The sequence below is a fragment of the Pelodiscus sinensis genome, chromosome 14 (genome assembly GCF_052426305.1).
Source record: "Pelodiscus sinensis isolate ZL-2025 chromosome 14, ASM5242630v1, whole genome shotgun sequence".
NCBI classification, from domain to species: Eukaryota; Metazoa; Chordata; order Testudines; family Trionychidae; genus Pelodiscus; species Pelodiscus sinensis.
The window spans coordinates 24,158,528-24,172,322 of NC_143065.1; the positions used below are offsets into that span (position 1 = coordinate 24,158,528).

At 42.5% G+C, this 13,795-nt stretch overlaps 1 protein-coding gene across 2 annotated transcripts in view; it reads right to left on the bottom strand.

Moving 5' to 3' along the window:
- Positions 1-13,795, bottom strand: part of FBN1 (fibrillin 1) — a 221,505-nt gene that overhangs the window by 52,427 nt on the left and 155,283 nt on the right. For both annotated transcript variants that reach the window (XM_006135061.5, XM_006135062.5), the window contains exons 33-38: positions 9,017-9,139; positions 8,185-8,307; positions 6,320-6,445; positions 2,704-2,826; positions 1,697-1,819; positions 261-425 (exon numbers count right to left, since the gene is read on the bottom strand). In XM_006135061.5, coding sequence (XP_006135123.2) covers positions 261-425; positions 1,697-1,819; positions 2,704-2,826; positions 6,320-6,445; positions 8,185-8,307; positions 9,017-9,139 — 783 coding nt within the window. The remainder of the gene's footprint in view (positions 1-260; positions 426-1,696; positions 1,820-2,703; positions 2,827-6,319; positions 6,446-8,184; positions 8,308-9,016; positions 9,140-13,795) is intronic.

Sequence of the window (13,795 nt, forward strand, 5' to 3'; positions counted from 1 at the left end):
ATTGTTTTTCTTGTTGGCTAACGCAGTCAGGTGTCCAAGTAATCACCCAACTATGACAGAACTATACAATTCTCCTGCTGATTGATAACATATCAAAGCCAGCAGATTTTGTACTATGACTGGCATAATTTCAGGCAGGTTAGTACTTGTACATATTCAGGCCATAATTTTACTAGCACCCCCATTATCTAGAGAAAGTAAAGGCGGGCATAAACAAGCAGGCATGTATTGTTAGGTGTAATCCAGTAAAGGTGTCTTACTTGAATTCACAGGTGGGCAATGTTCACAGGGAATCCCCCAAGCTTTACCGAGGGAGCAACAGCAAGAAGCCTTGGAAACACCAACCCCAATCTCATTGCTGCAGACTATATCTCCGTTGTCTCCACGTGGTTTAATATCCAAATAACAGTTGCCAGAACGCGTGTCTATTCAAAATGTACACAAAAGCCAACATTACATCTGATGGAGAGGAAGGAGGCTTTGTTTGCTTGTACTCCCCTGTTTCTCCCCATCTATTGTTTCTTAAGATTCACTTAAAAGCTCATAGGGGCAGGAACCAGCTTTTTGTTCTGTGCTTGTACAGCTCTTAACTTAGTTCAATGACTAGGGCTTCTAGGTGCTATGGTAATACAAATAAATGAACTAATAATATCTGAGCAGGCCAATGGTGCCATAAAGACTAACAAACATATTGGGTCATGAGCTTTCATGGGTAAAATCCACAAAACAATGAAGTGGGCTTTATCCATGAAAGTTTATAGCCTAATAAATTTGTTAGTCTCTAAGGTGCTCCGGGAGTGCTTGTTGTTTTTAAAGTTACAGACTACCACGGTTACCCTTCTGAGACTAATAATATCTGGGCAGTCTCAAGGCTGAGAGAGAGCTCCAAATTTCACATAAGAAAGCTGTGGTTTAAAGTGGTTACTTTCTACTATAAGGTCCAACTGACATGGTTACAGTGGGCAGCAGTGCACTTTGCTTTGCAAACAGTCTGACCACAATCAGTGGAAATATTCAACGATTAAGGAACCTCTGAGCAAGAATAGCAGACCCAGGTCCTTCATCACCAAAGGGCCTATCCTTAGTCTCACATACTTGTATACCCAATCCTAAAGACTGCTACTTTCTTTTCCCCTTGAAATTAATGAGTTTACAAATTAAGCCATCTATTGAACACATAGACTTAGAAATTAAAACACATTCCAACTGAACGAAACAATCCGGGGCCAGAGAGCTTCAGGGAAGTTCTGGGTAATTGGGGCCTAACCCTCCAGAATTTACTCACAAGAGTGTCTCCAGTGACAAAATAATTAAGTCTGGCTGAACTGTACTCAAAGCAGGATCCAAGGGTGGATGCTGGCTTCATGCCACACCTTTGTGTTTCTTCATTCCTCAGGCCAGACAGAGGATGGTTTGGCCCTGATGCAAATTAAAGCAGCCTCTAAATTGTGCACAGCTGCACTAGCCCCACGGGGCTGTTCTGGCAGCAGAGGATGGCTGACATGCAGTACTGCTCAGGCCATATTGCCTACCCACCACCACACCCTACTGGTCAGGAGCAGGAGGGTGGGAACTGCAGAGTCTGTGCCAAAAGCTTTCCACCATAGCCTGGGAATCCTCAGCTAGCTGTTTAAGCTAGAGTTACTACCCCTTTGTGCCACTTCATCTCTCAATAATACAGGAAATGCAGGCTTACCAACACAGCCAACACGTGTGGGGTTCAGCTCAAAATCTGGAGGGCACTCACAGGTGTAACTGCCAGGGGTATTGATACAGGTGCCGCTGATACAGGTGGTGGGGTCTGAACATTCATTAACATCTGAAACAACAACGGGTAGGCAGTGAATTCCCCAGTATTCCAGTTAAGCCAACCACTTGCCGGATGTTGAAAACAATTGGTTTTATTGCTAGTTGTGAGGTGTTTGTGCTCGCTCCAGAAACCTACTAAAAACCTGTGGAAGCAGAGCACTAGTCCAACACAAATTCAACATTTCATTGAGAAATATTTTATTTTTTTCCTGAAAAAAATCTACAACATGAAAGGTAACATAAGATGACCAAAACATTAATCCTGTTGATGAAAAACATCAAGCAGAGAGATCATTTTGATGGCCAAATTGCCCATGTGTTTCTGGGAGCAGAAAGAATAGGACCCAGCAAATCTCAATCTGTGGGATCTGTGGAAAGGAAGGGTGACACCTCTTCTCCATCAATCCCTTATTCCCTCACCAATGGAACCCCAGGGATTCACACCTCAGCAGGGAACAGATTTGGGGATGACTTCACAGCCTCCCAAATGAGGCGAAATATTTGTGTGTAACTTTCCACAGTCCCTGTTTTGCCCACTGTGCTGTTTTGTAGTGAAGGATCCAGTGCAGTTCCATATTTTCTTATTTATAATTTAATTGTTATAATATTGCAAAAGCTTTGCTGAAGGAGTTGACCAAGATAACAACAGCTATGTTCAGAGGACACTCGGGACAATTTGACAGTCTAGGCAAAACTTCAGGGTGCTGTAGCCTCCTTTTAGTTTTAGGGCAGTGGATTTGGCATTTGAGTGAATGATATTGTGATCTGACACACTGGGTTATACCACCATTCAAATTTGGCCCAGACAACCCTCTGACATGACAGATGTCCTAGGAAACTGTTCACGTATAGATAGCTATGTTAAAAATTATATGGTTTAAAATCAGTCTTCACCTGTGCAATTACCACCACTTCTGTCCAGTTCGTAGCCTGTCTCACACTCACATCGGAACAGACCAGGGAGGTTATGACAAGTCCCATATACACAGATGCTAGGAAGGGAGCACTCATCAATATCTGTAAGAACAAAAGAGAAGGGAAAATTTGGTTGTGATCTTTTTGCTGAAACTTTGTCTGAATAAGTGTTCAGAAAATGAATAGAACTAGTTACAGAACATGCAGTTGCAATCCGTAAACTACATTTTTAGATTAAAATACTAATATATAGAATTTACATTTTACCCAACAGGGTCCAATCTAAAACCCCTTAATTAATTGCCTTGGAAGTGAAATTGAGCTCTATGCAGATAGCTAGCACAAGTGGCTGAAGGGCTAAATAGGACTGAAGTGATGCACAGGCTTTTGCAAACAAATTAATGTCACCTTTTACTCAGTTTTACTGAGTATGACAGATTTTTTAGATTTTTTTGCACTGTGCTTATTTCTTGGGTGTAACTCCTTTGCTGTTTTGTCTGACTGAGGACTGCAGATCAGAATCACTGTTTATAGTATACTTATATGAATTGCATTATGAATGACTAACTTGATCCAATAACAAAGAGAACATGTTTACAGAGGACTTTAAAATACTTCTGCAGTTAGTATACACACCAGAGACTTCAAGAGAAGATTGTTGTAGCAACAGGAGAGAGGCATCAAGCCAACTGTTAGTTAGTCTGAAGACTACATAGCTTAAAAGTAAATTGTTTCATAGGTGAAATACTAAGAAATCAAATTATGTTCTACTTTACATAAAATTTTAACTTTAAAAATTGATGTCTCTTCCTTTCTTAGTAAGAAACAATACACTGAACAAATTTTGCTGGAAAAAGTACCAAATTCTATTTATAGTGTACTCATGAACTTCATCAAATACCAGAATCTACAATGCATTCAAGCTGGTTGGTTTGTAAGATTTCATCCTTGTGGAAAACATGCATTTATTTATGGATCTGAGCAAACAATGCACAAGGAGTTATTCATTCCTTACATTTCTTTCCTTTTTCTATTAGCAAACAGATTGCACAATTCTTACATCTTCTCAACACTTAAAATTATTTGTGATTTTTAAAATAACTTCCCCTCAATTAATTACAGGCAGTCCCCGGGTTACGTACAAGATAGGGACTGTAGGTTTGTTCTTAAGTTGAATCTGTATGTAAGTCGGAACTGGCGTCCAGATTCAGCCGCTGCTGAAACTGACCGCCAGTTCTGACTTACATACAGATTCCATTTAAGAACCCCAAGCTTCCCCAAGTCAGCTGCTGCTGAAACTGATCAGCAGCTGATTTCAGGAAGCCTGGGGCAGAGCAACTCTGCCTCGGGCTTCCTGTAGTCAGCGCTGGTCAGTTTCAGCAGCGGCTGACTTGGGGACGCGGGGGGCAGAGCAGCTGGGGTGCTGCTGGGTTGCTCCAGTAGCACCGCTCCTCGGCGCTACTGGACCAACCCAGCAGCACCCCAGCTGCTCTGCCCCAGGCGTCCTGATTCAGCCACTGCTGAAACTGACCAGCAGCGGCTGAATCAGGACCTGGGGCAGAGCAGCTAGGGTGCTGCCGGGTTGGTCCAGTAGTGCCCAGAAGGCGCTGCAGGACCAATTGGCAGCCCCAGCTGCTCTGCTCCAGGGTCCAAAACAAAAGCCTGGTCTGCTGGGGGGGGGAGCAGAGCCGCAGCGGCAGCGGGGTGCCGCGCCTCTGAGGCTTTGCTCTGGCAAAGCCTCAGAGGCGCGGGACCCCCTCGCTGCTGCGGCTTCAGTCCCGGTGCCTGTGGTCTGCTGGGGACGGTCCCCAGCAGACCACAGGCAGGGGACTGAAGCGGCAGCAGCGGCGGTTTCCCACGCTTCTGAGACTTTGCTTTGGCAAAGCCTCAGAAGCAGGGGAACCCGCCCGCTGCTGCCGCTTCAGTTGCGGTGCCTGTGGTCTGCCGGGGATGGTCACAGCAGACCACAGGCACCGCAACTGAAGCGGCAGCAGCGGGCGGGTTCCCCCGCTTCTGAGGCTTTGCCAAAGCAAAGTCTCAGAAGCGCAGGGAACCGCCGCTGCTGCCGCTTCAGTCCCCTGCCTGTGGTCTGCTGGGGACCGTCCCCAGCAGACCACAGGCACCGCGACTGAAGCGGCAGCAGCGGCAGGTTCCCGCGCTTCTGAGACTTTGCTCTGGCAAAGCCTCAGAAGCGCGGGAACCCGCCCGGTGCCCCTGGTCTGCTGGAGACGGTCTCCAGCAGACCAGGGGCACCGGAGCAGCTTACAAACGGGGCTTTCTCGCCCTGGAGCTCGCAGGTAGCAATCCGCTACCTCGACCTCCGGGGCGAGAAAGCCCCGTTCGTAAGTGCGGATCCGACGTAAGTCGGGGACGGCCTGTATTTAAAGCTACTCAAGTAACTGAGAAAATTCAAGATTTAAAATTTTTACATGTATGCTGTCTAGGTTATTTGTCAGATGGTGTCTCGTGTTCCTTGAATTCCTTAAATTACTAGTCACTAGGAGATGAATTGTAGATTTCAAATGTTACAATCAAATACACAACTAGAAACCCGATTGCAAACATTCACTTTTCACAAGTACACCTGTGCTACTAAAGCTCAAGCGCTTGAACATTCATTCAAAAGATCTGCAAATGATTGATTTACAACACATTTTTAAATCTGATCACACATTCATAGCATTTATTTCTTTACTGTTTGCTCAGATCTGTTTCTTTATTAGCTTAATAAACTGTGCTCTTTCATGGGGTGATACATATGTGCTTTTGAATGTCACAGAAACTGCTCAGAGTGGGCTAGCTAAATAAGATACCAAAACTTGTCAGGTCTGGGACTGAGCTAAAACCCATTGAAGTCATTGAAAGTTCTTCCATTGATTTCAGGGGGCATTGGCTCAGTCTTGAGCTTCCCACACACTGCACTACCTACAGGTAAAAGACATCATTACAACAATCTGATGAAATGCGTAGGAAAGGAGATATGAAAAAGTGTGACCAAGGGGAAGAAGGGGCTGAAAAGCCTTTGCATTTCCAATCAGACTAGCAAATAACTAGCTATGTGGTAGTAAAAGGTACCTTAAAGAGCTGTTCTTATTCTCCATATCTATGGGTACAAATAGACAGCAGAGCTATTTCAGGATATCCGAAATAGCTACCCCATGTCTTTTAAATGCGCCCATTATTTTGAAATATTTTTAAAAATAACAGCATCCCTGTAACCCTCGTTCCACAAGGGTTAAGGGATAATTCGAAATAGCACGTTATTTTGAAATTTGGTGCCATGTAGACCCGCCAAGTTTCAAAATAAGCTATTTCGAAATACAATCAAAATAAGACACAATGTGTGTAGTGCAAATTGCATATCTTATTTTGAATTTAGGGTGCTGTGTAGATGTACCCTGTGTTTAGAGCTCTGAAACCAAAATCAGTGTCCAGATGCATGAACTGAAAAAAGATAACATAACTTCACCCTAAAATATTTTGCAAGTGAATGCAGTTTTCAACAGTAAACACCACTGCAACCAACATTTTTCAAATATAAAACATTATTCAGGTAGGTTTTGTTGGGTCTTGTTTAAAGCTTACACTGAATTACCTTCACATACTTTCCCATTTAGACTTGGCAAAAATCCCATATCACATTCACAGCGATACCCTCCGAGGGCATTGAGACACTGCCCATTCTCACAGAGATTCAGGTTCTCTGAGCATTCATCAAGGTCTGTAAAAGGAAGAGGAATTGTAGCATAAATATTTTTCTCATTGATGTTCAGTTCAGCAAAGACACATATATCCAAAAGTCTTAACCGCCATATTAACTGAGAACATTAGCAGAAGAAATTGTAGTTGTTACATGCCGGTCTTGGCATTCTATAAGGTTGGTGGCATTTCTGAAACTTTGAAAATATAAGTTCTTACAACAGAAAAACAGGAGCAATAGGTCTAGACGTTTAAGGTTTAGAAGCGGAAGGCACTTGGGGACTCTGGTTTAACAGTGCAGCCCAGAAGCTCCAACTGAGATCAGGCCTCTGCTGTGCTCAGTTCTGTGCAATGTACAAATAAATGGTAAGAGAATCTGCTCCAAAGGGTCTCCACTCAACAAAGAGAGGGAGGGAGAGGAGCCAGAGCCAGACAGCAGTGAAGGTCACCCGAGGGCTTAGTGGCAGAGTTGGGAAGAGTGCCCTAGCTCCTAGACCACACAGCCTTTCAGAGAGTTTGGCCCTGAGCCTTTAGCTGACATTATACACATCACAGAGGTGGCACATTATTTAGCTGGCAATAGCAGTTTGCAGAAACCCAGGCCTGGAAAAACAAAGGTCCTGCATATCAAGACTGATGTGCACACATTACCACAGGGCTGCTGGAAACACAGTATTAGTCTATTCTAGGGATGTTAAAAATTGTGTATTTGTATAAACATGTAACCACTGGGTAGGGGTCTCTCTGGTGACAATTTACACATGACTTTTTTTTAAATAGCTAGTCTGGCCAATATATGTGTGAGCATCACATCCTGAGGGTACAACACTGAGCATGCAATAAGAGGGAAATGAACACATGGTCCCTTCTCAAAAGAAAAAATAAAACATTTTAGGCAACCATACAAAGGAATTTTAACAGATGTGCCCCATTACTCAAATATGATGTGGGTGGTCAATAATCTAGTTTACTAACTGGTCCAATTATACTGCCCTGCGCTATTTTAATAAGTTTGCCACCCACATTTCTTTACAAGCAACAGTCATTAATACCTTCCATACTCGGGAAAAAATGCTGTCAGGTTATATTGGTCAACTTTTCCATGGCAGATGATGTCATGTTAGTTGAAATGGGAGACATCACAACACAATATAACATAATACAACTTAACATGATTCTAGGAAGTGTCAAAGAAAACACTTTGGTCTTATGTCTCATCTTCCCAATCCCGATCCTGTCATTGATCCACACTTAAAAATTCAATTCATTAGGAATTCTGAGAACAGAAAGCTTGCAGGATCAGGTTTTTAGAATTAGGTTGTAAATATTGACTTCAGATTGAATATTTAAATGAATCTCCCATAAGTAGTGGGTAAATTTTCCCTGTAATTAGTCGCTTAGAGCAAGCCCACTAATGGGGGTGGTTGGAAAGGGGCAACTGCCCCAGGACATGGCAATTGAAAGGGCCTGGCATCCTGGCCGCTGCTACTGAGGCAGTGGTGGTGACTTCCCTTAAACTGCTGCCCGAGTGCCACCTAGCATGCTCCGGGCAGATCTAAGGTGTGAGGGGTGGGGATGGGACGTGCCGGTGTGGCATGCTCAAGGCAGTGCTGACAGCTGGCTGCCCAGTCCTCGTCCCTTCTACCGATGGTCACATCCCTTCCGGGAGCATTGAGCCACTCACCCCCACCTTGCCCAAGGGCCTGACGTAAGAAACATGGGTATTATATACCGACAGTTGCATCACTTAAAAAAGCTCACCTGTACATGTGAAGCCATCCCCTGTGTAACCATCCTTGCAAAGGCAACGGTAAGAGCCCATTGTGTTCTTACAATTGGCATGTGGGCTGCACATGTGTGTTCCATTGGAGCATTCATCCAGATCTTTAATATAACAAAAATTGCATTAGTAAAACCAAATCCATCATCAATGTAAGCTTTAAAATTCTTAGTTCATGGCACAGGGCAACTACTTTAAATAATCTATCACAAAAACAAAACACACATTTATGACTTTTTTACTTGACATGTTTTAACAGATGTTAATAAAATACCCCGACATTCATCACTGGATATTTATTATTGGTGCATTCAGTAGTTTAGGGTAGTCCAGCTGTTCTCTCTCAGTTTAAAGGGAGATTTCTTTTTTCTTCTCTTCACAACAGGCATTTCCCTTCCCCACTCAGATATTCTTCTGACAGGAAAACAGGACTTCCAGCATATTTGCAACCTAGCTAAGAAAGTTTGCTAAGATGTCTGTGTCAGGAAAGAGCCACCAAGACTCATCCCTTAAAGACAAAGTGTGAAATCCTGGCTCCATTAAAATCAATGGTAAAACACCCATTCATTTCAATGGAGTCAGGTTATCCTTCCAAGCCACAAACTATTTCCACCAGTCTTGCAAGCCAAGCAAGAGAAACTGTGCATGTTGACATGTGTGCCACATGATGGTGAATTTTTCCTTTGTAGTGTAAGGTAAACTGACATCTTTAACATGTGTGATAATTTATTTTAAAGTTTGCTTTCCACAGCTGTCTAAACACTTTTGTTGATGGCTTGCAATGCTAAATCAGACATAATGTATGAAACTCACCTGAGCATTTGATGCCATCGCCAATCCAACCTGAACTGCACTCACATTTGAAACTCCCTGCCGTATTTGTACATATGGCATGTCTGTCACAGTTATGGGCTCCGATTTCACACTCATTGATATCTGTAAAAACATGGGTGGGGTGTGTATGAAAGAACTCACATGTCAAACTTTCCTTATATCCAGCAAGACTATGTTTCTTTGTTAACTTGTTTCAAATGGCTAATAACATTTAAGAACGAGGCATAAAAGAAACAGACTCACGCAAAGAAAATCTGTGGAATAGTTGGCTATTTCAAACCTATATTGGCCTACTATTGTTTGTTCTGTTTCACGGTGAGGGGTTGGAGAGTTATTTAAAACAGCACTTTTGAAGCATGTAGCACCTATGAACTCTATGATGTATTAAACTCGAAAGCCCCAGTACCATCCGCAGTGCGAGGAGTCCATATTTGTCCGTTTCATTGGTGTGATGATGGAAGAGTGCTGGCCTCCAGAAAGAAGGGGAACAGCAGGCATGGAGACTGCTAGAGCAGCTAAATTCTATCTCCCTAAAACAGGCTTGGAAAGCTGTTTGTCAAAACCTGTTACACACAGCCCTGGTGCCAGGACCAAGATTTGCAACCCTACATTAGTAAGACACCAACATTCCACCATCCTATATCTTGAACAGTAAATGAAAGCTGACGAAAGGGAGGCAAAGTCTGCATTATACTGTTACCACCCACACTCCAGGGGTTGTTGGGATTTCAGGGCTGCCCTAAATTACACTGCATTGTCACAAGCTCCAAGGGGCCATTTTTTCCAATAAGGGATCACTGGAGCGCAATACTGGGCACACTCCCTACCCCATCAATGGAGTTGCTGCTATATGCCAGCTCTGTTCCATAAGAACATAAGAACGGCCGTACTGGGTCAGACCAAAGGTCCTTCTAGCCCAGTATCCTGTCTGCCGACAGTGGCCAGCACCAGGTGCCCCAGAGAGGGTGGACCGAAGACAATGATCAAGCGATTTGTCTCCTGCCATCTCTCTCCAGCCTCTGACAAACAGAGGCCAAAGACACCATTTTATCCCCTGGCTAATAGCCTTTTATGGACCTAACCTCCATGAAATTATCTAGCTTCTCTTTAAACTCTATTATAGTCCTAGCCTTCACAGCCTCCTCTGGCAAGGAGTTCCACAAGTTGACTGCACGCTGTGCGAAGAAGAACTTTCTTTTATTAGTTTTAAACCTCCTACCCATTCATTTCATTTTGTGTCCTCTAGTTCTTCTATTTAGGGAACTAATAAATAACTTTTATTTATCGGCCCTCTCCACACCACTCATGATTTTATAGACCTCTATCATATCCCCCCTATTCCACTAGCAGATTCCTCCATGCCAAAGGTATCCCTCACCAACCAGTGACGTAGATATTTGCACTGCCAGAGTGACACAAAGCAAATGGAAGCAAGATAGGGAGGGAGGTTTTGGTGCATTATGTTTGGTCCTATTGTAAAGCACAGGACCTAGTGTTCTAGGAATATTATTCATTACCAGCTCACCAACCCTAAACAAAGGGAAGAAAAGGACACCATCCCTGAAGACAACATATGGCGAGCTACACTAATTCGCAACCGTACAGGCTTGCCAGCACCTTCCATTTCAGCACTTGTTCTTTTCTCCTTATTTTGATTCTTGGGCATATAAAAATGTATATAGAGAAAAAACAAACCTAATGCAGCTCCTTCCTTATCACAACACAAAACCAGTGCTTAAAATAAGCACTTGGAGAATGTATAAACTCAAAGACAATGTTTTCAGAAATGATTTCTGGTAACTAAAACAAATGCTGCAGGAATTCTCTCACATGCATGAGCCATGGCTTTTACAACATTTACTGTAACCTAGGACTCTAGCTGTGTTTTGTTCTGCTTCCATACAGGATGTAAACTGTCTAGAATTCACATCAAGCCTTTTAGACTTTCTATCAGTTGTTCCCAGCCCTTTTAACTGCATTTAGTGGTAGCTTAGGCCAAATTATCCCATTCTGCAGAACAGCCGGTAGAAAGGAAAAATGAAGGCAAAATACTCTGCATCATTTAACATACAGAAAACCTAACCCATTCTCCTCTTGGGGGAGATGAAAAAATGGGTGGGGACTTTGACTAGGAACCACGGGAATTCCCAAACCCAAGGATCTCAATGCTTCAACTATCATGCCTACCAGAAATTTTCCATCTAATGCCACTAAGGGAGAGGAGTAACTGGGGAGAGTTTTACATTTCTAATTTTCTAGAAGTATGAGCTAACTATTGTATCATCAAGATATGTCTAAATACTATCTTGACCATTTTGCTTTCTTTCCTTGTACTCCTTTTCTCTATCCATTGTTTGCCTTTTAGACTGTAATATTTGTGCCCTCCTTTACGTTTGCAGAGTGGCTAGTACATCAGCACTACTGGAAACAAACATATCAATAGAAAAGATACATATGTGTACCGAATGCCAGTCCCTCACAGAAAGCTCGTGATACTATATATATTTTTCCACGAGGAGTAACAGTTAATTCAAACTAAGGACTTAATTCGAATTAACGTTTGACTGCCGCGTGTTGCCGCGGGCAGTTTGTTCGGACTAGTGGGATTTAAAAATGGCGACCGGATGGGAACATACAAATAAAGCCCGGGATATTTAAATATCCCGGGCTTCATTTGCAAGTTCGAATGCCTACATTAGCCTCCCTAGTTCGAACTAGGGGTCTAGTGTAGACATACCCTAAGGGTGCATCTACACAGCAGGGCTTAACTCAAAATAAGCAACGCAAATTGAGCTACGTCAACTGTGAAGCTTATGTTGAAATCGCTTATTTTGAAATAGGGAGTATCGACATAGCACTTATTTCAAAACACAGCACTCTTCCTCTGACTTCCCTTACTCCTTGTACAATGAGGGTTACAAGAGTAAGAAGTCTTCTAGCTTATTTCAAAATGCTTGCTGTGTAGACGCAGACTAAAGTTATTTCAAAATAATGTTGCTGTGTAGACATATCCCAAGGTGCCACAGGACAACTGGTTGTTTTTTAATTTACAGACTAACACAGCTACCCCTCTGAAACATTATCTTTAAAATATCTTTGCCCCCAGTCCCAGAAGTATGTTTGTTATTGTGGCTCTACTGCCTCTCTGCTCTGGCTTTCTGGTTTTTAATTTCAGTGCACAGTAACTCCCCTTCAGAGGAACTGGCAGCCAAGGTTTGTAACTTAGTGATGCGAGGAGCAGCCTCAAATTAAGCAAGGATTAACCTTCTAGATGTTATAGTCCTTAGGGGAAGATACCTACCAAGAGAATCCATGCCCCAGATCTTCCCCCTTCCAGAGGTGCTATAAGTGAAAAGGGAGGGAACAAATGACATGTAGGCCTACTCCCTTCACTGTGCAATTTAAATCCCAGTTTGGGTAACAGTATTGAGACTGATGTGTTTTATTTTTGCTCCTCTGTTCAGAGCAACGGAGAGGAGGTAGGGTCCAAGTTTTTCTGTTGGACCCTACCCGAGATGAATAACCCCAATATTTAGATGGGTCCAAAATTTGGTTGTTGGGATCCAGATCCACATCTAAATCTGGTAGCCTGAGTCTAGATCATTGATCCAGATTGTTGAACCCATTTTATAAAAAAAAGTTTTTGAAAAGGTGAATAACCACACAACATATTTTCCTTAATCATGTGCAGACACTTGTAAGATGCTAATATTACCCTAGGCAGGAAACCAGTGTCTGTTAAAGATCTTAAGGGTGGTCAAGAAGGCTAATTTTGGCTTAAAGTGAAGGGAAAAGCTAGAAAGAAGTTCCAGAGGTCAGCTACAATACATAGGGACAAGAAAAAACAGGCAAGGAGTCTGCATCTTTAAAGGCTATATGATTGTTTTTAAAAAGCTGTTAAACTACCGATGATATTAAGATTGCTCTGTATTTGATTATTTGATACTCTGAAATAGTCAAGTGATCACATGCTTCTTTATAACCTTTTGAGCACAACACAACAGCATAAAAAAAACACATCATGCCAGATTCTTCTGCCAAGAATTTTTTAAACTGCCAGTAAACACCAAATGGAAACTTGCATGCCATAGTTAAGCTACAGTTATGTTAGGTACAGATTCAATTTTGTAAGGCAACTTCAGAAATAGTAAACAGACCAATATCATCACATCACAGACACAGTCCAGCTCCCATTGACACCAATGGGAGCAGGATCCATCCATGTTAAAGGAAAGAATAATTATGTACAGCTTCAGGCTCATCAAGTTCTGCATTTATAAAGCTAGAGGCTGGAAGTTTGATTTTCTCATCATGTCTCACTATGCCAAGGAATGAATGGACATTCACTTCACCTGCATCTAGTGATATCTGACTATTTAGTAGTCTAATGGTCCAATCTTGCTAAGTGGTATGCATCACTGACTCACAGTGGAAATACCATCTCTTGAAGGATGTGCTCTTTATCGTTCAGAAGCACTAAATCACACTAGATATGCTCAAAGCATTCTTCTGCCGTTGCCTTTTTTTGTGCACTTGATGCATATTTTGAAAGTTACATCCTTTACTGGATGAAACCAGAATGAAAGTCATGCATGCATATCTATATTAAATAGAGACCTTTCATAGGTATCATCCACAGGAATACCTTTCTGTTTGCTTTGATCCAAATCCTGACTTACTCAGCTTTTATTTAGAAAACAATTTTATTGACTTGAATGAGTTTTGCCAGAATAAAGGCAGAATAAGGACTTAAAGACA